The sequence below is a fragment of the Bos indicus genome, chromosome 5 (genome assembly GCF_029378745.1).
Source record: "Bos indicus isolate NIAB-ARS_2022 breed Sahiwal x Tharparkar chromosome 5, NIAB-ARS_B.indTharparkar_mat_pri_1.0, whole genome shotgun sequence".
In the NCBI taxonomy this organism is placed as follows: Eukaryota; Metazoa; Chordata; class Mammalia; order Artiodactyla; family Bovidae; genus Bos; species Bos indicus.
In genome coordinates this window covers 84,947,657-84,972,435 of record NC_091764.1, presented here as the reverse complement: position 1 = coordinate 84,972,435, position 24,779 = coordinate 84,947,657, and the positions used below count along the sequence as shown (strand labels likewise).

Genomic DNA, 24,779 nt, shown 5'->3' with positions numbered 1-24,779 from the left:
TGGTGAAGGGTTCTGTTGATGGAAATTTCTTTAGGTGGAACTGGTGGCAATTATCTTGAGGTACAATGAACCAGACTGAGATTTGGAGCATCTTCTTCCTAGTCTTTCTAAATGCCCCTTTGTTCATTTTCTGTTAGGGGACTTTTTAAAAAGAATCACAAATAGAAGCTTTTTTAAAATTTTTATTTATTTTAATTGGAGGCTAATTACTTTACAATATTGTAGTGGGTTTTGCCATACATTCACATGAATCAGCCATGGGTGTACATGTGTTCTCCATCCTGAACCCCCCTCCCACCTCCCTCGCCATCCCATCCCTCAGTGTCATCCCAGTGCACGGGCCCTGAGCACCCTGTCTCATGCATCGAACCTGGACTTGTGATCCATTTCACATGTGGTAATATACATGTTTCAATGCTATTCTCTCCAGTCATCCCACCCTCACCTTCTCCCACAGAGTCCAAAAGTCTGTTCTTTACATCTGTGTCTCTTTTGCTGTCTCGCATACAGGGTCGTTGTTACCATCTTTATAAATTCCATATATATGTGTTAATATACTATATTGGTATCTTTCTTTCTGACTTACTTCACTCTGTATAATAGGCTCCAGTTTTATCCACCTCATTAGAAAATAGACGTTTTTGTTAAGGTTCTAGAAATAATAACTTTTAAATTCTTTGTAACTATTCAACTATTTATAACCAATTTATTGTAACTCTTTGCATAGATTAAATGTTACCAGTTTAGGCACAATTTTGGATTTATTTCCAAGTTCTTTAGTTGCTATCTTATAAGAAGTTGAGATCATGCTTTTTAAAGGTGCTACCATTAAACAAAATTCTGCTGAAGTCAGACACTCCTTGGCACAGATCTTAGAGATGTTACCATTAGCAAGTTACTTGACCTTTTTGAGCCTTAATTTTATTATCTGTGAAAAGGGGATATTTCTACACATCTGACAGGGCTTGTGTGAAGTTTGGACATTATATATGCAAGATACTTAAAGAGGTATTTATTAAGTTCTCAAAAGATAAGAATCAGAGTAGGTACTCAAATGGGAGCTTTCATATCGTCACTATTATCATATTTGATGTATAAGTGAAGAGCAATGTTGTCTACCCTCTCAAGCAAGACTGCATGGGTTCAAATGTGGACTCCAGCACTTATCTAAGCTGACTTTGGGTGTGTCCCTTAATCTCTTTGTGCCTGAAAAAGGAGATAATAGCAGTACTTGCCTCATAGAGTTGTTTTAAGATACGATGAGTTCGCAGCACTGTTTATAATAGCCAGGACGTGGAAGCAACCTAGATGTCCATCAGCAGATGAATGGATAAGAAAGCTGTGGTACATATACACAATGGAGTGTTACTCAGCCACTAGAAAGAATACATTTGAATCAGTTCTAATGAGGTGGATGAAACTGGAGCCTATTATACAGAGTAAAGTAAGCCAGAAAGAAAAACACCAATACAGTATACTAACGCATATATATGGAATTTAGAAAGATGGTAACAATAACCCTGTGTACAAGACAGCAAAAGAGACACTGATGTATAGATCAGTCTTATGGACTCTGTGGGAGAGGGAGAGGGTGGGAAGATTTGGGAGAATGGCATTGAAACATGTACAATATCATGTATGAAACGAGTCGCCAGTCCAGGTTCGATGCACAATACTGGATGCTTGGGGCTGGTGCACTGGGACAACCCAGAGGGATGGTATGGGGAGGGAGGAGGGAGGAGGGTTCAGGATGGGGAACACATGTATACCTGTGGTGGATTCATTTCGATATTTGGCAAAACTAATACAATATTGTAAAGTTTAAAAAAAAAAAAAAAAAGATGCGATGAGTTGATACATACAAAGAACTTAGTACTTTGCTTGGATCATGGGAAATACTTCCTATTTGTTAGCTATTATTTCTAGAAATTTGAGTCCCAAAGTTAAACGTGTGGAAATCTGTTTAAAGCAATTGTTTAAATAACAAAGACCTACATTACAGCACAGGGAACTATATTCAATGTATTGTAATAACCTATAATGGAAAAGAATCTGATAAAGAACATATGATATATCTTAAGTTGCCCAAAAAGTGCATTTGGACTTTTCTGTAAGATGTTACAGAGAAATCTGGATGAATTATTTATTTGTTTGTTTTTGGTTGTGCGGGTCTTTGTTTCTGCATGCAGGCTTTTCTCTGGTTGCTGAGAGCAGGAGCTACTCTCTGGTTGCAGTGCTTGGGCTTCTCATTGGGCTGGCTTCTTCTGTTGTGGAGCACAGGCTCTAGGCTGTGTGGGCTTCAGTGGTGGGCTCGGTAGTTGTGGTTCCTGGGCTCTAGAGCACTCCATAGCTGTGGTGCACGGGCTTAGTCGCTCTGTGACATGTGGAATCTTTCCGGGCCAGGGATTGGACCTGTGTCTCCTGCAGGTGGATTCTTTATCACTGAGTCACCGGGGAAGCCACCAAACACACTTTCTGGCCAACCCAATGTATGCGTAACTGAACCACTTTGCCATACACTTGAAACTGACACAACATTGTAAATCGACAATACTGTTTTTTAAAGCAATTGTTGTAAAGACGGTGGTTTAAAGACATCTTGATCCCCCCAAAGTTGGTTTGGGAATAAATAGCCCATTGCTCCATTATTGTTAGGACAGTGTTAACTGAAAAACATGTCTATATTTTGCCTGTACTTTAGCCTCTTCCTCTGTCTCACTGGAGGAAAGTCCGCAATGGCCTCTGCAAAGAAGGTAGCTGAGAAGCGGCATAACCCCGTGGAAAGCATCTGTAGAAAACTGCGAGCCATCCAAAAGAGAGAAGACATTTCTGATCCCATCCGACAGATTATCAAATACCAGTCTAGCAGTTTTGACAGCCCACAGACTAACCCCAAGAAGGATTTTGAAGAGGTACTGAAGAAAATGATGGCTGCTCACGTCCCTCTGCTCGACACGCTCTTCTTGAGTCCTGAGAAAGATGGCACCTTCACTTCACAGTCTCAGATAGTGTCTCCAAGAACCCCATCCATTTCTCATCTCCGCTCTCCTGAGAATGCAAAATACTCACTTATCCTCGCAGGTTCTGAAAATATCTCAAGGCCAAGATCACAGAGCTCCCAGAATTACACATCTTTGACACCGCAGATCATGAAAAGGGAGCTCTTTGCTAACAAGGATTTGACTAACTATTGTAGTGAAAATGATTTTAGTACCTTAGCACTTGATTTTGATTCCACCTCTGATCAGAGCTCTACTCCTCAGGATTCCGTGGTGAAAAAATTATCTCTGAATGAAGAGGGTAAATATTTATCTTTTAATGTTTGTTCTTCCAATAAAGCAAGGATCATATGACTCTGAGAGTGCCTGATCTAAAATGAAGTATGAAACTTGATGGAAGCATCCATCTTTCCCTTAAAATTTTCTTTCTCTCAACAAAAATCTTATATCTGCAACATCAGTATTTTCTATGCTTTCAAATATAAACCTGATAGCAATTCTAGATTATATTTTCAATCATAATCATGGATATTTTTCTACTGACCTGAAAACAAACTTTCTCCTGGGCAAATTAGAATGTCATGAGAGAAATACGTAGATACATGGGAGTTAAAATTCATATACTTCCAACGTGCCTTGCTGAAAATTAACATTTTAACATTTTTCCCTCTTTGTATGTGAGAGAAACATGTAAGAAAGTGTAGCGGCAATAAGGTACACCAGGAAACAATGCAAATTCTGTAGGCCAAGTTCAATGAAATTTTGGAATTCTATTTAGGGAATTGCTTACAGAATCCCATGTATGATAGACCCTAAAAAGCAATGTAAAATGATACATTTTCTGTATAGCTAGTGTTTACTTTCCCTCTGTTTTCTTTAAAATATTCTTATTTGTGTTAACACTATTTGCTTTTTCACAGAGTGCTTTTTTTTTTTTAAACAGGTAAAGATAGCTTTATTTCCCCCAATTGCATTATATTAACTGAAACCTATCCATTCTGGCACATGAGTTTCTTCAAACATATATTCTTCATAGGACTAAACTGTCTTAATCTGTTGAGCACCTCATTATATTATACCACTTCCTTCACAGTGCCAGAAGTTGTAAGCAATATATCTAAAGTAATATCCAGAAGTAACAACTTTTTTACTACAAATATTTGCATACATTTCCTTGTATAAATGTTCACTTGTCATCAAAAATGCAAAATTAATTTTATCTATTTCACTGTTCCAGTCATGTCAATCATTATTAACCTGTCATAGAATTGCACAGTGGCAATACCTTAGAGATGAAGGTACCAGAGCTGGCAAGAATAGGGATAACACACTGTAGCCCGTTCAACTTTCTCTATCGACTCTGCCAATGAAAAGTACCTACCCGCATAACAGAAATGAATCTCAATTTCGCCTTCTCTCTCGCCTCGCAGAGTGCTTTTACTATCACAGGACAATAAAGCTCAGTTTCTTCTTCATCTTCTCTCCTTTTATTCCACCTTTGTAAAACTTGAAAGGAAACATGAATAATTAAAGATGCTTCAAGACCACTTTTTTCTTGATCTATTCATGTTAAGTAACCAGTATTGTGGGCTGCTCTTTTTTAATATTTGAAACATAACCATATACGTAAAAATATATGTTAGTCACTCAGTCAAATCTGACTCTTTGTTAAAATTAAAATAGTAACTAAGCATGTTAGCACATAAAAGCATCTGGATTTGCAAACTTTTTCTTCTGATAGGGTGGAAACAAGGAACTGATGATGGCAAGGAAGATGTAACCTCTAGCAACACCAGGAGCTATGAAGAAGAGTTGCTTAGGAGTATTTTTAATATATGTGACTCCAAACGCAGAGGTTAGTTGAAAGTTTTCTGCTCAGATTTTCACTGATACTCATCCACTCGTGCTTTCTGTTGTGAGAGAAAGGGAAATGGTTTATGTGTATCTGTGTATCTGTGTCTGTACATATGGCAGGTGCAACCTAATTTGGGAGGGGCGATGGCTATTTATATGTTGGTTAATTTCTTTCTGCCTGTTTTATATATTTTGCCAGAGTCTTGAATGATTTTACTGAGCTTATCATCAGTTTTACCAGCTGCAGTCATTGACTGGAACTATTTACATCTCATAGGTGTTGCCTCACAAGAAATACATACTTCATATAAATAAAACCGCTGTACAAATTTAGCTCCAATTTTTGTCAATTTTAGATTTTCACTTCTGTTTTTCTTAGAGACATGCTTTTTTTAAAATATCCGCAAGTAATGTTTAGCATGTCAATGGTTCATGATCACTGTAACAAAATTAATAATATGGAGAAAAGAAAGGAAAAAAGAACTCATCTGTTATCCTGTTTCCCTGAGTAACCACTGTTAATGACTCATAGTATAACCTGCCCCCACAAATTGCTTGGTCCATATGGTTTCCTTTCATTTGGATTAAAACTTTTTTATTATAGAAACTTTCAAACATATACAGAAGTGGAGAGGGTATTATGACCCTTATGTATATGTCATAAATAATGATGTCTCATTTTTCCTCCACTTTCCTCTGCTCCACTCTGGATTGTTCCTGTTGTTGTTCGGTTGCTAAGTTGTGTCTGACTCTTTCTGACCCCATGGACTGTAGCCCGCCAGGCTCTTCTGTCCTCCGCTATCTCCCACTAAGTCTGGATTGCTGCTAAGTCGCTTCAGTCGTGTCCGACTCTGTGCGACCCCATAGACAGCAGCCCACTAGGCTCCTCCATCCCTGGGATTCTCCAGGCAAGATCACTGGAGTGGGTTGCCATTTCCTTCTCCAATGCATCAAAGTGAAAAGTGAAAGTGAAGACACTCAGTCGTGTCCGACTCCTAGCGACCCCATGGACTGCAGCCTACCAGGCTCCTCCATCCATGGGATTTTCTAGGCAAGAGTACTGGAGTGGGTGCCATCGCCTTCTCCGAAGTCTGGATTAGTTTGAGGCAAGTCTAAGACATATTATTTCCTCTGTAAACATTTCAGTACATTCAAAAGATAAAGACTGATTTTAGATACAGCTATACAAAGTCTTTTAAAATTTTTTATTTTTAACATATTATTGGGGTATAATTGTTTTCGATATTGTGTTCATTTCTGCTGTACTGCAAAGTGAGTCAGCTATATGTGTACACAGATACCCTCCCTGTGGAGTCTCCCTCCCACCCCCACATCCCACCTCTTTAGGTCACTGCTGAGCACTGAGCTGAGCTCCCGTGCTGTACAAAACTTCCCACTAGCTGTCACATGTACATGTACAATTACACATGTACAATGTCATTTTTATGACCAAAAATGTAACGTAATTTTTAAATATCAAATACCTTACCAACATTCAAGTTTTCTCATTTGTACGAGAAATTTATGTTTTCTTAAACAGTTTATTTGTTTAAATCAGTATCCAAGAAAGGGTTGTTCATTGTTATTGGTTATCTGGCTTATCCCTCTGTTCCTTTTTCATTCTTTTTGTATTTTAAGTTATTTGTTAATGAAACTGGCCCTTTTATTGCCTCATTTTCTCCAATCTGAATTTTAGTGGTTGTGGGGCCATAGCAATACAACTTGTTTTTTGTCCCCTACATTTAGAGGCTTGATCAGGTAAATGTTTTATATCTGTTTTTGGGCAAGACTCTGTATAGATAGTGTATTTTGTATTTTTTTTTTTTTTTTTTTTTTGCTACGTCAAGTGGCAGGCATGTGGGATCTTAGTCCCTTGACCACGGATCAAACCCTCACCGCTGCATTAGAAGCATGGAGTTTTAACCACTGGACTGCCAGAGGAGTCACAGTATATGTACTTTTATCAAAAGACAAAACTATTTGAGAGTGAAGGCCTAGATTTATTCTTTCATTAGATGATGTGAAGGTTAGTAGTTTATCATTCCTTCTTACTTTATCAACTGGAATATCTATAAAGAGAAACTCTATGCTGCTTATCAGTTTTATAAGGCTGTGGCTGAGTCTTGTTTCCCAAAGGAAAGGCCAGATAAAAGTTTGATGGTGTTTCTAATTGAAAATAAACTCCAGATACTGTGTCTCTTTACCCTGAAGTACACCAGTATGTATTTCCTACAAAGAAGAACATTTGCTTGCATAGCTGCAGAACAATTATCCAAATTAGGATATTTAACATTGATATGATACTGTTATCTAATTTAAATGTCTGTATTCAAATTTTGTCTATTTCCCCAACAATATTCTTTATAGCTTTTTTGTTTCCTGGTCCAGGATCAAATTCAGAATCACACACTGTGTTTAGTTTTCACATCTCTTCAATCTCCTTTTATCTGGAGTAAGTCCTCAGATTCCTTGCCTTTTATGACTTTGAAAGTTTTGAAGACTATATGCCAGCTACTTTGTAGAATGTCTGATATTTCCTCTTGTTTATTCAGGCCGTACATTTTCGCAGGCACACTACAGAAATGATGTTATGCTCTTCTCAGTACAATATACCAGGATTTTTAACTTTGATCCCTTGATTAGTGTGGTGTCTGCCAAATCTCCGTCTTGTAAAGTTACTATTCTCCTTTGTAATGTCTGTACAAAATGAATCTGTTGATCTAAGAAAGCAATGGAAAATTTTAAGCCAAAGTGAGGACTATAATCCAGGAACAGCCTTTCAGAAAACTCGGAGAACCATTCTACCTGTTAAAAGTCGGAGCACATGTTTGAGACAGAAGGCTGTACATTAAATGGTGTACATATTATTAACGGTTTACACAATCTGGATCTAAGCATATAAGGTGAGTAGTGAGTCATGGGTCATCCTAGCTCCTTATAAGAAGGAAGGTTATCTTTTTAGGGGTTGTCTTGTTGATGCTAGGATAATGTTGCTCTTTATGGTTGAGCAGGTATTTCTGCCGATGGGGATGTTTGGTTGATGCAAAATGCAGATACACAATGCATAGTAGAGGGGAGAGGGGAGGACAAAGAGCAGAGAAAATATTTAGTGCTTAAGTTTTCCTTGACTAGCCTTAACAGTTTCATCTGTGGCTTAAGTAGGGAATGATCTGCTTTAGGTGGCAGAATTCGTTTCTTGCTCTTATAGGACTGAAGACTTCAGAGTCTTGCTACTGTCAGCGAGACAGTTTCTTGCTAGTTGCACCTCTGAATACAGGAAGCCCTTAATATGGCAGATTTTCTTCTTCAAAGCCAGCAAGGGAGTGACTCCAGCAAGATAAAAGTTTGAAAGTATTAGTAACTAAGTTGTGCCAACTCTTTGGAGACTCCATGGACTATAACCCACCATGCTGCTCTGTCCATGGGATTCTCCATCCAAGAATACTGGAGTGGGTTGCCAGTTAATTCTCCAGGGGATCTTCCTGACCCAGGGATTGAACCCAGGTCTCCTGCATTGGTAGGCAGATTCTTTACTGCTGAGTCACCAGGGAAGCCCTAGCAAGATAGGTACTGTGATCTCATGTAAGTTAATCACACAACCATATACATGTATATCCTGTTCCCTTTGCCATATTCTACTGGTTAGAAGCAAGTCCCAGATCATGCCCACACTCGAGGGGAGGAGACTACACTAAGGTGAAAGCATTAGGAAGCAAGGATCATAAAGGGGAAGCCTGGAGTCTGTCCACCTCACTGCCACAGTATGGTTGCAAAAAATGGTTTAAGACCTTTTTTTTGGTCATTATTTTCTCCTTAAGTTATATGCAATATATTCCCTAAGTGTAAGTGGGAATGTTTCCAGCTTGCTTTATAATCTGCTTTTTCTTACTTAATAATTTTGAGTACTTGTCTATGTCAATAATATATATTTTCTCTGTACTCTAGGGGGATGTAACATAATATATTTAAACAATATGTCTCAATTGGGTATTTTTTCTCTATTATGAAAAGCACAAAAATAACCATGATAAACCATAATGAACATTCTTATAGCAAAACATTTACCTGCACTCTTAATTATATCAGTAGGATGAATGGGACTTATTTATTCCTGGTAAGCCTCTCTGCATGGACAGGATTTAAGGAATTGTTTCCTGGAAGAAAATAAGGAAACTCCATTAAAGGGAGATGGGAGATGTATTAGAAACAGAACCAACAGGGTGTGTGTGTGTGTGTAAAATATATAAAGAGATATATTATAAGGAATTGGGGCTTCCCTGATGGCTCAGTGGTAAAGATCCATCTGCAATGCAGGAGACACAGGAGATGCAGGTTCAATCATTGGGAAGATCCCCTAGAGAAGGAAATGGCAAACCCACTCCAGTATTCTTTCCTGGAAAGTTCCATGGACAGAGGAACGTGGTGGGCTACAGTCCATGGGGTCGCAGAGTCAGACACGACTGAGCGTGCAGGCCCACACGCACAATTATAAGGAACTGGCTCATGTTATTATGGAGGCAGGCATGTTCGAAGATCTGCAGGGTGAGTGAGCAAGCTGAAGATGGAGTCCCAGAGAGCTTATGATGGTTTCCTTCCAGTCAGTGTCCAAAGGCCTGAGAACCCGGAGGCAACCTGTCCAAAGGTCAACATCTGGAAACTGAAGAAGAGCTGATGTTTCTGTTCGAGTCCAAAGTTAGGAAAAAAGATAAGTCTTGGTTCCCAGGCAGTCATGCAGGAAGAATTGTCTCCCATTTGGGGAAGGGTCTGCCTTTTTGTTCTATTCAGGCCCACTTGCATTAGGGGACAGCAGCCTGTGTTAGTCTACCAATTTAAATCTTAATCTCTTTCAAAAACACCCTCACAGAAACAACCAGAATCATGTTTGACCACATAACTGGGCACTCTGTCGCCCAGTTGAGTTGACACGTTAAAGAAACATCTCAGGAGATCTTTCTGGTTTTGAGGTATAAGATCAGATTTAGAGCTTTAGTGGAGGAAAATGAGATATAGGGTATTCTTTTTGACTTTCCAACTCTCCAATTATGCAAACAGGAGTAAAAATTATCCTTCTAAATAACTATTAAAATTTTATTTCCATTTCTTTGTGTCACAACCTAATGACATTTTCCATTAAATTAATGCATTCTTTAAAGTCATTCAGTTTCCTTTATAGCTCTCTTTTCCTAATGATGTACTAAGCTTATTCTTTTATTTTTTTATTAAAAACTTTTTTTTTTTCAAATATTAGTGTCTCTACTTACCTCCTGGGGTAAGAATCTTCACCCTATCAAACTTCACCCTATCAAACTTCACCCTATCAAACTTCTACTTCCTTTTCCTTCCCTCTTTAAACTGCTAGCCCAAGGCAGGCCCTAGTTAAGAGTAGAAAAGATGTCTTATGCTTGAGGAAGACTGGTGTGTCAATTACTAACACAGTCTGTATGACTTTAATTTCTGAATGTGATAGTAGGGCTGATTATATCCAAGAATGACTTTTCTACCCCTCCCTCTCCACCCCAAAGAGTCGAACTACTTACTTGAGGCTGAAAATTTCACCTAGGGCCAAGGAAATCCTTCCTTCACGAATGCTTTTTAAAAATATTTATTTATTTTAAAATATTTATTTACTTGGCTGTGTCAGGTCTTAGTTGAGACAGGCAGGATCTTCCCTGTGGCTCATGGGCTTCTTCAGTTGAGGTGCCAGGGCTCAGTAGTTGCTGTAGCTCCAGGGCTTAGTTGCTTCACAGTGTGTGGGATCTTAATTCTCTGACCAGGAATTGAACCCAAGTCCCCTGCATTGGAAAGTGGATTCTTAACCTTGGATCACAGGGGAAGTCCCCACTAACTGTTTTTTGAGGAAAGAATGGGAGAGAAAAATAAAGAGGCAATTTTTGACCACTTCCCACAAGTGATTATTGATTACATCTCTGTGTGTGTGTGTGTGTGCACATGCTCGCTCAGTTGCTTAGTCATGCCTGATTCTTTGTGACCCCCATGGACTGTAGCCCATCAGGCTCCTCTGTCCATGGGATTTCCCAGGTAAGAATACTAGAGAAGGTTGCCATTTCCTCCTCCAGGGGACCTTCCCAACCAAGGGACTGAATCCTCGTCTCTTGTGTCTTGCATTGCCAAGCGGATTCTTTATTGCACCATCTGAGAAGCATATTGATTACATAAATCTTTCCTATTTGAATCTCACAACTCTGTGTAGTAGGCATCATTTCACAGATGAGGACACTGAGGCTCAAAGAGACTGAGTGATTTCCCCAGAGCCACACAGCTGATACAGTCCAGAGCCAAGATTTGACCCTAGTCGGTTAGACTCCAACCTTAAGGCCAGTGCTCTACTTTATGACATCAACTCAGCAGGATTGCGAGGGTTATAAGGCACATTTCCAGGACCCAAGGGACTTGAACGAGTTAAGCACCTCACTAAAAAAAAAATCTTTTGCCACCTTTAAAAACTAACTTGACTTTCTTCTTCCTAAGGTTTAGTCAGAGTCACCAAAATAATAGATTATCTGAGACAGACAACTAGTCAAGGTTCTGAAGATGATGACCTCGAGGAGCTATGGATCATGCTTGATCCTGAAAAGAGAGATGTACATGTGAACCTGGAAACCTTCCAGGCCACTGTGAAGGAATGGATGATGACTCACTGCAGAAACAAATGGTAATCATAGTCCCAGCAGGATGCGTTTTCAGGTTCTGATTTAACAATTGATTACAATGAATGTTAATCACTGTTTTTTGCACTGATAGGAAATATTATCTGATAGTATCTTACTATTAATCCAAGAAATGAAAATCAAGAGAACATATTTTGTGCATCAGTTTAACAAAGGTTTAGAGGAATGACTCTATCCCATGTTGTCAGGGAGGGTGGAGAAATAGACCTTCTCCTTGTTTATAATACTGCAAGTTGGCACAGCTTTTCAATGGCAGTTTAGGAATGTATGGCTTCCCAGGTGGCTCAGTGGTAAAGAATCTACCGACAATGCAAGAGACGCAATTTGACCCCTAGGTGGGGAAGATATCCTTGAGGAAGAAAATGGCAACCCGCTCCAGTATTCTTAACTGAAAACCTTCATGGACAAGAGGAGGCTGGCGGGCTGCAGTCCATGGGGTTGCAGAGAAATAGACACGACTGAGAGACTGAGCACAGCACGAGCATCAGAGCCTTAGAAATATGCAATGTGGTCAAATTATGTAACTTCAGGAAAGACAACCAATTGTATACTCTAATGTATATGCAGAATGTTGTTTATGATTATGATAAATGTAAGCAAACCAAATATTTAATAGTATGTGGTTGGACAAATAAATGATAATACTTCCATACTAATTAGTCACTCAAAATTACAATTAAATAAATATTTGACAGGAGAAATATTCATATGTATTAATTTAAAATAATTGGCCATAGATCTGTGTATGTAGTATACTCCCCTATTTGTTGAGAAATAAAAATATGCACAGGAGAAAGTGGGAAGGAATATATTCCAAAATGATTTTCTTTGCATGAAGACCTTAGCTTCTTTGTCTTATTTTCTTATGAATTTTCTACTTTTCCTAAAATATTTAGGCTTGATTGTATAATACAGATATCAATAATAATACTCAATAATAATCAATAATAATACAGATATCAATATCAATAAAACAGATATCAATAATCCATGGGTAAAGTGGAGTGAGGGCAAAAGAGAAAATTTATTTTTATGACAAATATAAAGGAAAAGAAAAAGAACATGGGAGATATAAATATAAAAGAACAGAGACTCAGAAATGGTGATGGGTGCAGATCTATTAATAGGAATATGAGAGTGAGGACTGAGCTATTCTGCTCAGTCATCTTCTGAAAACATCTCATGTTGAAACACAATAGGATGTAAGTACTAGTCTAGAGGCTTTGGTAGCTGCTCCGAAGAGATTATCTAAGGGTTTGGCAATTGCTAAGATTAGGCAGCAAAACTGAAATCATAATACAAAGACTCTGGGAAAACAAATGGTTGAAGTGTTAATATGTTTATTTGGGGTGTCCTGGGCAGAGGCCTGTGTATAGGGTTCTCCAAATTTTAGGAATGATATGCTCCAAACTACAATTAGTTCAAGTTCAACTTAGTTTTTCATGAGAAAGAGAAAAGAGCACCTTCAGTGTGCCCCAAATTATTAGCTGTTCATGCCTTTCCTTCCTAATTCTCTAAGGCCCAACGTCTTGCTCCCTCTACAAGTGTCCACTTAGTCCTCCAAATCATGCCAGCTTCCTAATCCACTGAGGCTCCCATTGCCTAATTATAGCTATGTGCATCATCACCTACTTACTTATGCATTCATATTCTTTTCTTCATGTTAGATTAAAGTTTATAGGAGGTAGAGACAACATGTTTCTTTTCTATGACTCTGTTTAAGAACAGTGTTGGGCTCCAAATTGTGGCCAAATGGATAGATGGTTTTAAAATTCAGAAAGACCACCATCAATAAGAAAATACAGAACACATCTGAAAAATTGGCTAAGCTTTGGTTTGACAAGGAATTCTAGCTCACTGGTTTTGTTTTTTGGCCACAGGGAAAGAGAGAATAGTGGATCAAGCAGCACAATGGTTGATTCTGCTTTTGAACAGGACAACATAAAATCATGTGAAGCAAGTATGTATGTGTTTCTTTGGGATTGTTCTGCCAGTTTAGTGTGATTTGGAGAAATGGATTTTTTTATAAAACTTTCTTGTGTGTGTTTCAGTTAAGATGACCACAGATAAAACAGATTCTTCATCATGGAACTTCAAGGGGTTGGGTGGAGACTTGCCTAAAGGAGTCTTGTAAGCATTCTTACTTGTAATGTTTTCTCAAGCGCCTCAACTTTTCTTATGGATTTTCTTATTTCATAGATCTATGTATTTTATTTTATTTCTGGGCTTTCCTGCTGTCTCCAACAGTAAAGAATCTGCCTGCAAATGCAGGAGTTCATTTCAGTTCATTTCAGTCACTCAGTCGTGTCCGACTTTTTGTGACCCCATGGACTGCAGCACACCAGGCTTCCCTGTCCATTACCAACTCCCAGAGCTTGCCCAAACTCATGTCTATTGAGTTGGTGATGCCATCCAATCATCTTATCCTCTGTGTCCCCTTCTCCTCCTGCCTTCAATCTTTCCCAACAGTAGGGTCTTTTCCAATGAGTCACTTCTTTGCATCAGGTGGCCAAAGTATTGGAGCTTTAGCATCAGTCCTTCTAATGAATATTCAGGACTGATTTCCTTTAGGATGAACTGGTTTGATTTCCTGGCAGTCCAAGAGCCTCTCAAGAGTCTTCTCCAACACCACAGTTCAAAAGCATCAATTCTTTGGCACCTAGCCTTCTTTATGGTCCAACTCTCACATCCATACATGACTACTGGCAAAACCATTGTTGTGACTAGACAGACCTTTGTTGGCAAAGTAACATTGGCAAAGCAATGCAGGAGACCTGAGTTTAATCCCTGGGTCTGGAGAATCTCCTGGAGAAGGGAATGGCAACCCACTCCAGTATTCTTGTCTGGAGAATTCCATGGACAGAGGAGCCTGGTGGGCTATAGTTCATGAGATCTCAAAGAGTCAGACATGACTGAGTGACTAACACTTTCAACTTTTTCATGTATTTTATTTACGGTAAAGTCACTTAGCTCTGCTTGTGTGCATGTGTGGTAGGGCTAACATAATTTATTTTTAACTCTTAGCTATTATATCCTAATTGCATTAGAAGTAGTTTCACTAGGAACACGAATTGTGAAAGATTATGAAGTGTCACATAAATAAGCATTTTCTTGCTCATGAAAACTTTATTCTTCTTTGACTTTGTGTTTTCCATGCACGACAAGTTCTATCATACATAGAATTATGACATTGACCTTAAGCTCTTTGGGGGGGGGTTGCTTTTTTTTTTTTTAGTTGGAGTGTAATTGCTTTAATGTTGTATTAGTTTCTATTGTACAATGAAGTGAATCAGCTATATGTATACCTATATCCCTCTCTCTTGGATGTCCCTCCCATTCCACCCATCTAGGTCATTTTAGAGCACCAAGCTGAGCTCCCTCTGCTTTATAGCAGGTTCCCACTAGCTAGCTATTTTACACATGGTAGTGTATATATGTCAATCATTATTACTGCTTCAATAGATACTTTTGAGAAGGCAATGGCACCCCACTCCAGTACTCTTGCCTGGAAAATCCCATGGATGGAGGACCCTGGTAGGCTGCAATTCATGGGATGGCTAAGAGTCAGACACAACTGAGCGACTTCACTTTCACTTTTCACTTTCATGCATTGGAGAAGGAAATGGCAACCCACTCCAGTGTTCTTGCCTGGAGAATCCCAGGGACAGAGGAGCCTGGTAGGAGGCCGTCTATGGGGTCGCACAGAGTCGGACAGGACTGAAGCAACTTAGCAGCAGCAGCAGCAGATACTTTTAGATATTAATGAGAAAAGCTGTTTTCTGCTACACATGCATTTGGATATTAAGGAGAAGTGACTCTGTTCTTTATTTTTATTTTGAAAAAAATTTTTTGGCTGAGCCAACATGTGGCTTGTGGGATCTTAGTTCCCCGACCAGGGATTGAACCCAAGTCTCTGCTTTGGAAGCTCAGAATTGAAGCACTGAACCTGTCCTTCCTTATTTTATCTTTGCCACTTCAGGTTTATCTGTGCAAAAAGTGTGGACTAGGAACCGTGTAGCCAACCTATGCTAAAGTCTAGGAAAAGATGGCAAAGAAGAGGAGGCCTGGGACTCCTTGAAAAACACAGTTCAGACTCTCAAAGGGTTTAGGATCAAATGTCAGGGCAAGCGTGACAGCTACAAATATTAACAAGCTGTAGAAAATACTAGGAACCATGAGTACTAAATTGTGAGCTACAGGCTACAATGATAAAACTCTAGGAATTGTTTCCTAGTTAAAGGCCTGTTGAAACCGGCCAAGATTTCTGATTGAAAGCATCCAGTGTCAATTTATTTCAGGATTTTCCATAACCCAGGCAGAAGTAGGAACTCTTCAGTGTCGATAGAGACAGAAGTTGGGAGCAAAGTGAAGAGGAAGAAATGAAAGCTGTAAAAGTTGATTTCACAAGTGGCAGATGCTAAATATCTGGCAATTTTGGAAAAATCTTTGGTGTTATTGTAATAAGTGCTTGAATAAATACTGTGTATGTGAACTATGTTTATGAGGATGAATGAAAATAAAGTAGAAAATCTTCTTTATTTGTTTATTTTTGGTTGTGCTGGATCTTCATTGCTGCATGTGGGTTTTTCCTAGTCGTGGCAGTTGGAGGCTATTCTTTGTTGTGGTGGTTTCTTTCTTTCACACAGCAAAGGCTCTAGGCAGTGGGCTTCAGTAGTTACAGCATAAGAACTCAGTAAGTTGTGGCACGCAGGGCCTAGCCTGGGAGGGCTTCGGCAGTTGTGGCCTACAAGGTTTAGTTGCTCCGCAGCATGTGGAATCTTCCCAGACCAGGTATTGAACCTGTGTCCCCTACACTGACAGATGGATTGTTAACTACTGGACCGACAGGGAAGTCCTCACAGGAATATTTAAGCTTGTTTGGGCTTAACCATAAGCCTTACTTTGACTGGAAGGGATTAGTGATGTTGAAGTTTATGCCCATTCATCCTTTTCCCCGCAGAGAGGTGCCTGATTTGATTACCTATATAGCAGACATGCATTTCAACAAGCAGAAATTGGAAGAGGAAAATAATAAATTGAAATTGGCATTGGAAAACTTGGAGGAAGCAAACAGAGAGTTATCAGAGGACTGTACTGAACTGCGCCTTCAGATAAAAAGGTGAGCCATGGTGTGGGTACTGTGTGCTGGGAATTCTCAGTTCCTTTTCCTTTTTTTTTTTTTTTAATAAATTTGTTTTTTATTGAGATACAAGTCACAAAGCAGAAGAGTCACCCTGTTGAGGTATACAATTAGTTTAGTGTTTTTTAGTATATTCACAAGATTATTCACATGATCTAATTCCAGTTATTCACAAGTATATCCACATGATGTATTCACATGATATCAAGTATATTCACATGATCAGGATATTTTCATCACTCCAAAAAGAAATCCCATACTGATTAACAGCCACTCCCTATGTCCTCCCCTCTCAGCCCCTGGCAACCACTAATCTACTTTGTATCTCTATGGATTTGTCTATTCCAAACATTTTCATATCCATGGAATCATACAGTATGTGACCTTTCTGTCTGGCTTCTTTCATTTAGAATCACATTTTCAAAGTTCATCCATGTTGAAGCATATATTGCTATTTCATTCTTTTTTATGACTGAATAATATTCCATTGTATAAATATACCTCAGTTTGGACATTTGGGTTAGCACCACTTTTTGGCACTTAAAAAACTGCTGTTATGAACATTTGTGTGCAAGTTTTTATGGTATCATATGTTTTCTGTTTTCTTGGTTATGTATCTAGGAGTGAAATTGCTATACTTTTTAAGACCTATACTTTGGTCTTCCCTGATAGTTCAGTTGGTAAAGAATCTACCTGCAATGTAGGAGACCCTGTTTCGATTCCTGGGTCAGGAAGATCCGCTGGAGAAGTGATAGGCTATCCACTCCAGTATTCTTGGGCTTCCCTTGTGGCTCAGCTGGTAAAGAATCTACCTGTAATGTGGGAGACCTGGGTTCGATCCCTGGGTTGGAAAGTTTCCCTGGAGAAAGGAAAGGCTATCCACTCCAGTATTCTGGCCTGGAGAATTCCATGGACTGTATAATCCATGGGGTCACAAAGAGTTGGACATGACTGACTGACTTTCACTTACAACCTATACTTTAGGGCTACCCAGGTAGCACTGGTTGTAAAGAACTTACCTGCCAGTGCAGGAGACATCAGAGACATAGGTTTAATCCCTGGGTCTGGAAGATCCCATGGAGAAGGAAATGGTCACCCACTCCAGTATTCTTGCTTGGAGAATTGCATGGACAGAGGAGCCTGGCAGGGTACAGCCCATAGCATCACAAAGAGTCAGACATGACTGAAGCAACTTAACATGCATGCATGCAACTTATACTTTGTATTTTGAGAAACTGCCACACTTTTCCAAAGTTCCAAAGTGACTTTGGAAAACAGCTTTATTTTCCCACCAGTGAAACTACTTTACTTTCCCATCAGCAATGTTTGTTAGTTCTTTTCTAGCAATGATGTTCTCTATGTCCTTCAAGTCTCTGTGTAAGACCAATATGCGTACAGGTCAAGTGTAAATCTATCCCAACATTCAGTGGTTCACTAGAACTCTACTTATGCAAAGTTCCATGCTGAGTATTATGAGAGATTCATTGATGAGTCAGGTTTAAAATGTGCCCTCGGGGTACCTGTTTGGCCACCTGATGCGAACAGCTGACTCATTGAAAAAGACCCTGATGCTGGGAAAGATTGAAGGCAGAAGGAGAAGAGGGCAACAGAGGATGAGATGGTTGGATGGCATCACCGATTCAATGGACATGAACTTGGGCACATTCTGGGAGATGGTAAGGGACATGGAAGCCTGATGTGCTGTAGTCCATGCAGTTGCAAAGAGTCAGACATGATTTGGAGACTGAACAGCAACAGGGTACCTGTAGCCTAGAAGGATGATAAGAACATTCATTACCTTAGCTTAAGCTAGAAAGGGATACTGGACCTTGAGGATGTAATAGATCAAGTGCAGACACTGGTAAAATAGATGAAGTGGGACATGCTTGAACATCAGAAAACAAGCAACCTGGTTCTCACAAAGTCTGTGTGTACAGGTGTCATCAGTTCAGTTCAGTCACTCAGTCGTGTCCGACTCTTTGCGACCCCATGAATTGCAGCATGCCAGGCCTCCCTGTCCATCACCAACTCCTAGAGTTCACTCAAACACGTCCATCGAGTCAGTGATGCCATCCAATCTCATCCTCTGTCATCCCCTTCTCCTCCTGCCTCCAATCCCTCCCAGCATCAGAGTCTTTTCCAATGAGTCAATTCTTCACATGAGTTGGCCAAAGTACTGGAGTTTCAGCTTCAGTATCAGTCCTTCCAAAGAACACCCAGGACTGATCTTTAGAATGGACTGGTTGGATCTCCTTGCAGTCCAAGAGACTCTCAAGAGTCTTCTCCAACACCACAGTTCAAAAGCATCAATTCTTTGGCGTTCAGCTTTCTTCACAGTCCAACTCTCACATCCATACGTGACTACTGGAAAAACCATAGCCTTGACTAGATGGACCTTTGTTGGCAAAGTAACGTCTCTGCTTTTGAATATGCTATCTAGGTTGGTCATAACTTTCCTTCCAAGGAGTAAGCATCTTTTAATTTCATGGCTGCAATCACCATCTGCAGTAATTTTGGAGCCCCCAAAATAAAGTCTGACACTGTTTCCACTGTTTCCCCATCTATTTGCCATGAAGTGATGGGACCAGACGCAATGATCTTCGTTTTCTGAATGTTGAGCTTTAGGCCAACACTTTCACTCTCTTCCTTCACTTTCATCAAGAAGCTTTTTAGTTCCTCTTCACTTTCTGCCATAAGGGTGGTGTCATATGCATATCTGGGGTTATTGATATTTCTCCTGGCAATCTTGATTCCATCTTGTGCTTCATCCAGCCCAGCATTTCTCATGATGTACTCTGCATATAAGTTAAATAAACAGGGTGACAATATACAGCCTTGACATATTCCTTTTCCTATTTGGAACCAGTCTGTTGTTCCATGTCCAGTTCTAACCGTTGCTTTCTGACCTGCATATAGGTTTCTCAAGAGGCAGGTCAGATGGTCTGGTATTCCCATCTCTTTCAGAATTGTCCACAGTTGATTGTGATCCACACAGTCAAAGGCTTTGGCATAGTCAATGAAGCAGAAATAGATGTTTTTTCTGGAACTCTCTTGCTTTTTTGATGATCCAGTGGATGTTGGCAATTTGATCTCTTGTTCCTCTGCCTTTTCTAAAACCAGTTTGAACATTTGGAAGTTCACGGTTCACATATTGCTGAAGACTGGCTTGGAGAATTTTGAGCATTACTTTACTCTAGCGTGCGAGATGAGTGAAGACTCTACACATGGACATCACCAGATGGTCAACACTGAAATCAGATTGATTATATTCTTTTCAGCCAAAGATGGAGAAGCTCTATACAGTCAGTAAAACAAGACCGGGAGCTGACTGTGGCTCAGATCACGAACTCCTTATTGCCAAATTCAGACTTAAATTGAAGAAAGTAGGGAAAACCACTAGATCATTCAGGTATGACCTAAATCAAATCCCTTATGATTATACAGTGGAAGTGAGAAATAGATTTAAGGGACTAGATCTGATTGAGTGTCTGATGAACTATGGACTGAGGTTCATGACATTGTACAGGAGGCAGGGATCAAGACCATCCCCATGGAAAAGAAATGCAAAAAAGCAAAATGGCTGTCTGGGGAGGCCTTACAAATAGCTGTGAAAAGAAGAGAAGTGAAAAGCAAAGGAGAAAAGGAAAGATACAAGCATCTGAATGCAGCATTCCAAAAAATAGCAAGAAGAGATAAGAAAGACTTCCTCTGCAATCAATGCAAAGAAATAGAGGAAAACAACAGAATGGGAAAGACTAGAGATCTCTTCAAGAAAATTAGAGATACCAAGGGAACATTTCATGCAAAGATGGGCTCGATAAAGGACAGAAATGGTATGGACCTAACAGAAGCAGAAGATATTAAGAAGAGGTGGCAAGAATACACAGAAGAACTGTACAAAAAAGATCTTCACGACCCAGATAACCACGATGGTGTGATCACTCACCTAGAGCCAGACATCCTGGAATGTGAAGTCAAGTGGGCCTTAGAAAGCATCACTATGAACAAAGCTAGTGGAGGTGATGGAATTCCAGTTGAGCTATTCCAAATCCTGAAAGATGATGCTGTGAAAGTGCTGCACTCAATATGCCAGCAAATTTGGAAAACTCAGCAGTGGCCACAGGACTGGAAAAGGTCAGTTTTCATTCCAATCCCAAAGAAAGGCAATGCCAAAGAATGCTCAAACTACTACACAGGTGTCATAGATGTTAAAATTCTGAACAGAAAAGTCCTCACTTAACTTGAAAACACAGAAAAGCATTCTAACATTGAACTCCTACCCTCACAATTTTTGACCATACTCCAAATCAATCTATAAAATTAAATATATGTATATAAATATATGTATATGTATTTATTTGGTTGCACCAAGTCTTCATTGCAGAGTGTGGGATCTTTAGTTGTAGCATGTGGGATCTAGTTCCCTGACCAGGGATCAAACCCAGGCCACCTGCATTGGGAGTGCAGATTTTTAGCCACTGGACCATCAGGGAAGTCCCCCGATCTGTAACATTAAAAAAAAATGCTAACCTCAGGCTCTCTCCATTCCATTGTTGGCTTATGTATTTGAAATATTCAGTTTCTTTAAAAAGAAAACAAGCTATGCTTTGAGTGAATGTGTGATGTTATTTAATAACTATTTGTGTAATTATATTAACTAATATTATGTCTTAGTAGTAGAAGGAAAGAACTGTGTGATTTAGCCAGTGATGGATTTCAAAGGGAGTATGCCAGTCCTTGACTTCAGGAATATGTTTGTTTCCTTCTATCCTTTATCTCCCAGTGTACTCTACCTGAGTCCTTTCCCTTTCTAAGGACTGTGGAAGATCTTGAGTAAATTTTTTTTTTTTTTTTTTCCTTTTACTATTGTTGGCCTCTGGTTTGAATTTTCAGTGGTTTTCAACTTGGAGCTTAAAAACAGTCCGTGGCTTTAGTTAGTATCTTTGACGGTTATATTTGAGGTTTTGCTTATTGCCTTCTCTCCCCACCCCCACAGTGCCCACCAGGCTATTATGAGAACAAACCTGTTAAAAGAAGAACTGGAGGAACTGAAAATTACTATGAATGCTTCAGAAGAGCAGAAGACCATGATTGTAGCCCAGAACAAACAATTAGTAAGTCATCCAAGTACTTTGAAATCAGCGGATAGTTTATTTAACTGAAATCCAAATGGTTTATTTGGAGGCAAAGATCAGAAACCATAGGCTGATGAATGAATTGGTAACCCCTTAGAAAAGTAAAGATAAGTAGGATAAAAAATACTGTTTTCTTTTCAACCAGGGTTAAAATTCTTTACAAATGTTACATTTGCAATGGTTTGTGAAGATCTAGAATGCCTTCTGAAGTTAACAGGTGAATTTATAAATATCTGACACTGAAAGTCACATCTTCCAAAAAAAAAAAAAAATTGTGTGTCAAACTTTCACCTTTTTCTCAGGTTTTTAAAAACATTCATTTTTTTCAGCATGTACAGATTACTAATTAGCTCCATTAATCAGTCCTTAACACTAAATAAGCCCAGGCTTGTAATTTTTGGAGCAAAACATTATTTAGACTAAGCTTCAACTACCAGAGAAGTAATTATTTTTATGGAGACTGTTAAACTATTCTCTGGAGCTTCAGTAATAGTCTTCAAAATCCCTCTAGCACTATTTGAGCATTGCTAACCATGGTCAGACATGGGGGGATGGTCAGCTGAAAGTCATTCAGACTGATTTATTTTTAGGTCTCTAAGGTATCAGGAAACTTGAATTTCAGGCCTGTGTCTTTCACTCATGACCTCCTACAAGCAACAGTTTAGCTTAGCTTTTGCTTCAACAATAAATGTGGAGACTGGACTCACTAAGTATCAGGTGACTCTGCAAGTCTCTATGAATACATTACAGCAAGGACTCAGTCTGGGACCACTAAGGAGCTTCTGTGTGGAAGTCATGTAGAGCAATGACCAAGAGCTCACCTTTGGGAGTCAGACTGAGAACATGTAAGCCCTGTTTCTGAGGGCTGTGTAACTTTAGGCAAACCACATAACCTTTATTTTTTGTTTTCTCATCTTTCCTTCTCTGTCATGGTTAGATTGAGTCAAGGAGGAGAGTGACTTTTCACTGATACCAAGAAACTGGAAGCCAAAGGCTTAACCCCATATTGAGAATATTTTCTGACTAGGCTTATGTGCAATATGTCAATGCTATATTTAAGGTTGCTGAAAAAATGTTGATGACTCTGGAAGTAAATATTTGTTATTTTCATAAGCTTCTCAAATACTTTTAAATTATGTTTCTCTTAATAAATCAGGAGACAGAAAACCGGGCTCTGATTCTTAAGATTCGGATTCTCCAAGAAGAGGTATGTTGAAATTGTTAAGCAGACTATACAGATAAATATGGAAATCATACAATCATGGGTCCTGACCCTGGATTCATATGAAATTCAAATCATACGAATTTCAGGCTCCTGTGGGCAAAATACTAGGTTGCTTTGTCAAATGACAAATGAGAAAGAGTAGACAGGATTTTCCTGTTTGGACAGAAGTATATTACCTTTGTAATCCTCCTCATGTATTTCCTTCCTCATGTAATTTCATGAGGAAATAGTATTTAAGAAATTCAGACTTAAGATGAAATGAAATTAACCCATCTAAACAGTATGCAAATCAAGAAGGAAAATGTAGACGTTATTTAATAATTTTCCAATATTATTCCACAAAACTAGATGGCAAAGGTCATTGATTCTAAGACCTAGATCTTAAATTCTTTGACAGTCTGACCTTGGAAAGGCCATTTATCTTCTGAGGGATTAATAATACCTATTCTCTACAGTTACTTTAAAGGTTAAGATAATCATGTGAAGCCATTTCGTTAACCATAATATACCTATATATATTAGTAAATATTAGTAAAATCTTTAAAAAAAGAAAACTTTTATGCAATATATATTTTTAAGCAACAAAATTAAAACATTGAAAGAACAGGTAAAAAAGCTATTAGTAAGTTACTATTTTGAAGAAAAATTCTCTATAGGTATCTTTTGAATGTCAATCATTATGTATAGTTTTTTGGTTGTGCTTTATGTAAGTTTATTAGAGTTATTTATTAAGCTGCAATGAATGATCTGAAGAGTTATCCAATTCATGGCCTAAGTGGACATTCATAATGGATTGCAAAGGAACAGCTAAAGATTGGAAAGAAATCTTGTATTTTGTTTACATATATTACAGCTGCCAGGCCAGGTTTCCATGAAACTAGTGCTTTTGAAGTAAGTTCCCAGTGTAAGATATTTTTCTTCTCATATTTAAGATGATTGACTACCATCAAAGAATTATAGTATACCAATTTAGAATTGAGATAGAAGGAAGGAGATTTAGAACTCTTCTTCATGAGATGACATTACGATGATTGACTTGTGTTAGAAAAGGCATATAGATGTCACTAAATTTCCTTTAGGAGGTAAAAATCTGATGCATTGTGAAGAGCACAATGGCTTGGGTAATTATTTGATGGAGTGCTTAGTCACTCAGTCGTGTCCTACTCTCTGCAAACCTATGGACTATAGCCCCCTGGCTCCTCTGTTCATGGGATTTTTCAGGTAAGAATACTGGAGTAGGTTGCCATTTCCTCCTCCAGGGAATCTTCCTGACCAAGGGATCAAACCCACATCTCCTGTGTGTTCTGCATTTGCAGGTGAATTCTTTACCCACTGAGCCATTGGGGAAGCCAATTATTCACTTACATTTATTTACTTCTTATACACACATTCACTGGGAGATAGACTCTATTCTAAGTGAATATGGACTTAAACAAAATAGCCTGTGTGAAACTAGCATGTTAGATGAGATTAGTGCCACCGAGAGAAGAAGAACAGAAAACGGCAATTTAAACTAGGGTGATTAGGGGACTTCCCTGGTGGTCCAGTGGTCAAGACTCCACCTTTCAATGCAGGGGATGTGGGTTTGATGCCTAGTCTTGGAGCTAAAATTCCACCTGCCTTGTGGTCAAAAACACAAAAATAAAGGTTTACTTTATAAACTCTAGCTTATTGGGTGGTTAGGAAAAGTAGAACTGTGAAGTTAATTTTTGGTTAAAAACTATGAGGCTCATCTTG

At 39.0% G+C, this 24,779-nt stretch overlaps 1 protein-coding gene across 1 annotated transcript in view; it reads left to right on the top strand.

Moving 5' to 3' along the window:
* Window positions 1-2,735: 2,735 nt before the first annotated feature.
* The window catches only part of IRAG2 (inositol 1,4,5-triphosphate receptor associated 2), a 100,915-nt gene continuing 78,871 nt past the window's right edge, over window positions 2,736-24,779 (top strand). The window contains exons 1-8 of the mRNA XM_019959920.2: window positions 2,736-3,300; window positions 4,741-4,854; window positions 11,343-11,526; window positions 13,423-13,502; window positions 13,594-13,672; window positions 16,503-16,661; window positions 21,679-21,796; window positions 22,974-23,024. Of these exons, the coding sequence (XP_019815479.2) occupies window positions 2,736-3,300; window positions 4,741-4,854; window positions 11,343-11,526; window positions 13,423-13,502; window positions 13,594-13,672; window positions 16,503-16,661; window positions 21,679-21,796; window positions 22,974-23,024 (1,350 nt within the window). The remainder of the gene's footprint in view (window positions 3,301-4,740; window positions 4,855-11,342; window positions 11,527-13,422; window positions 13,503-13,593; window positions 13,673-16,502; window positions 16,662-21,678; window positions 21,797-22,973; window positions 23,025-24,779) is intronic.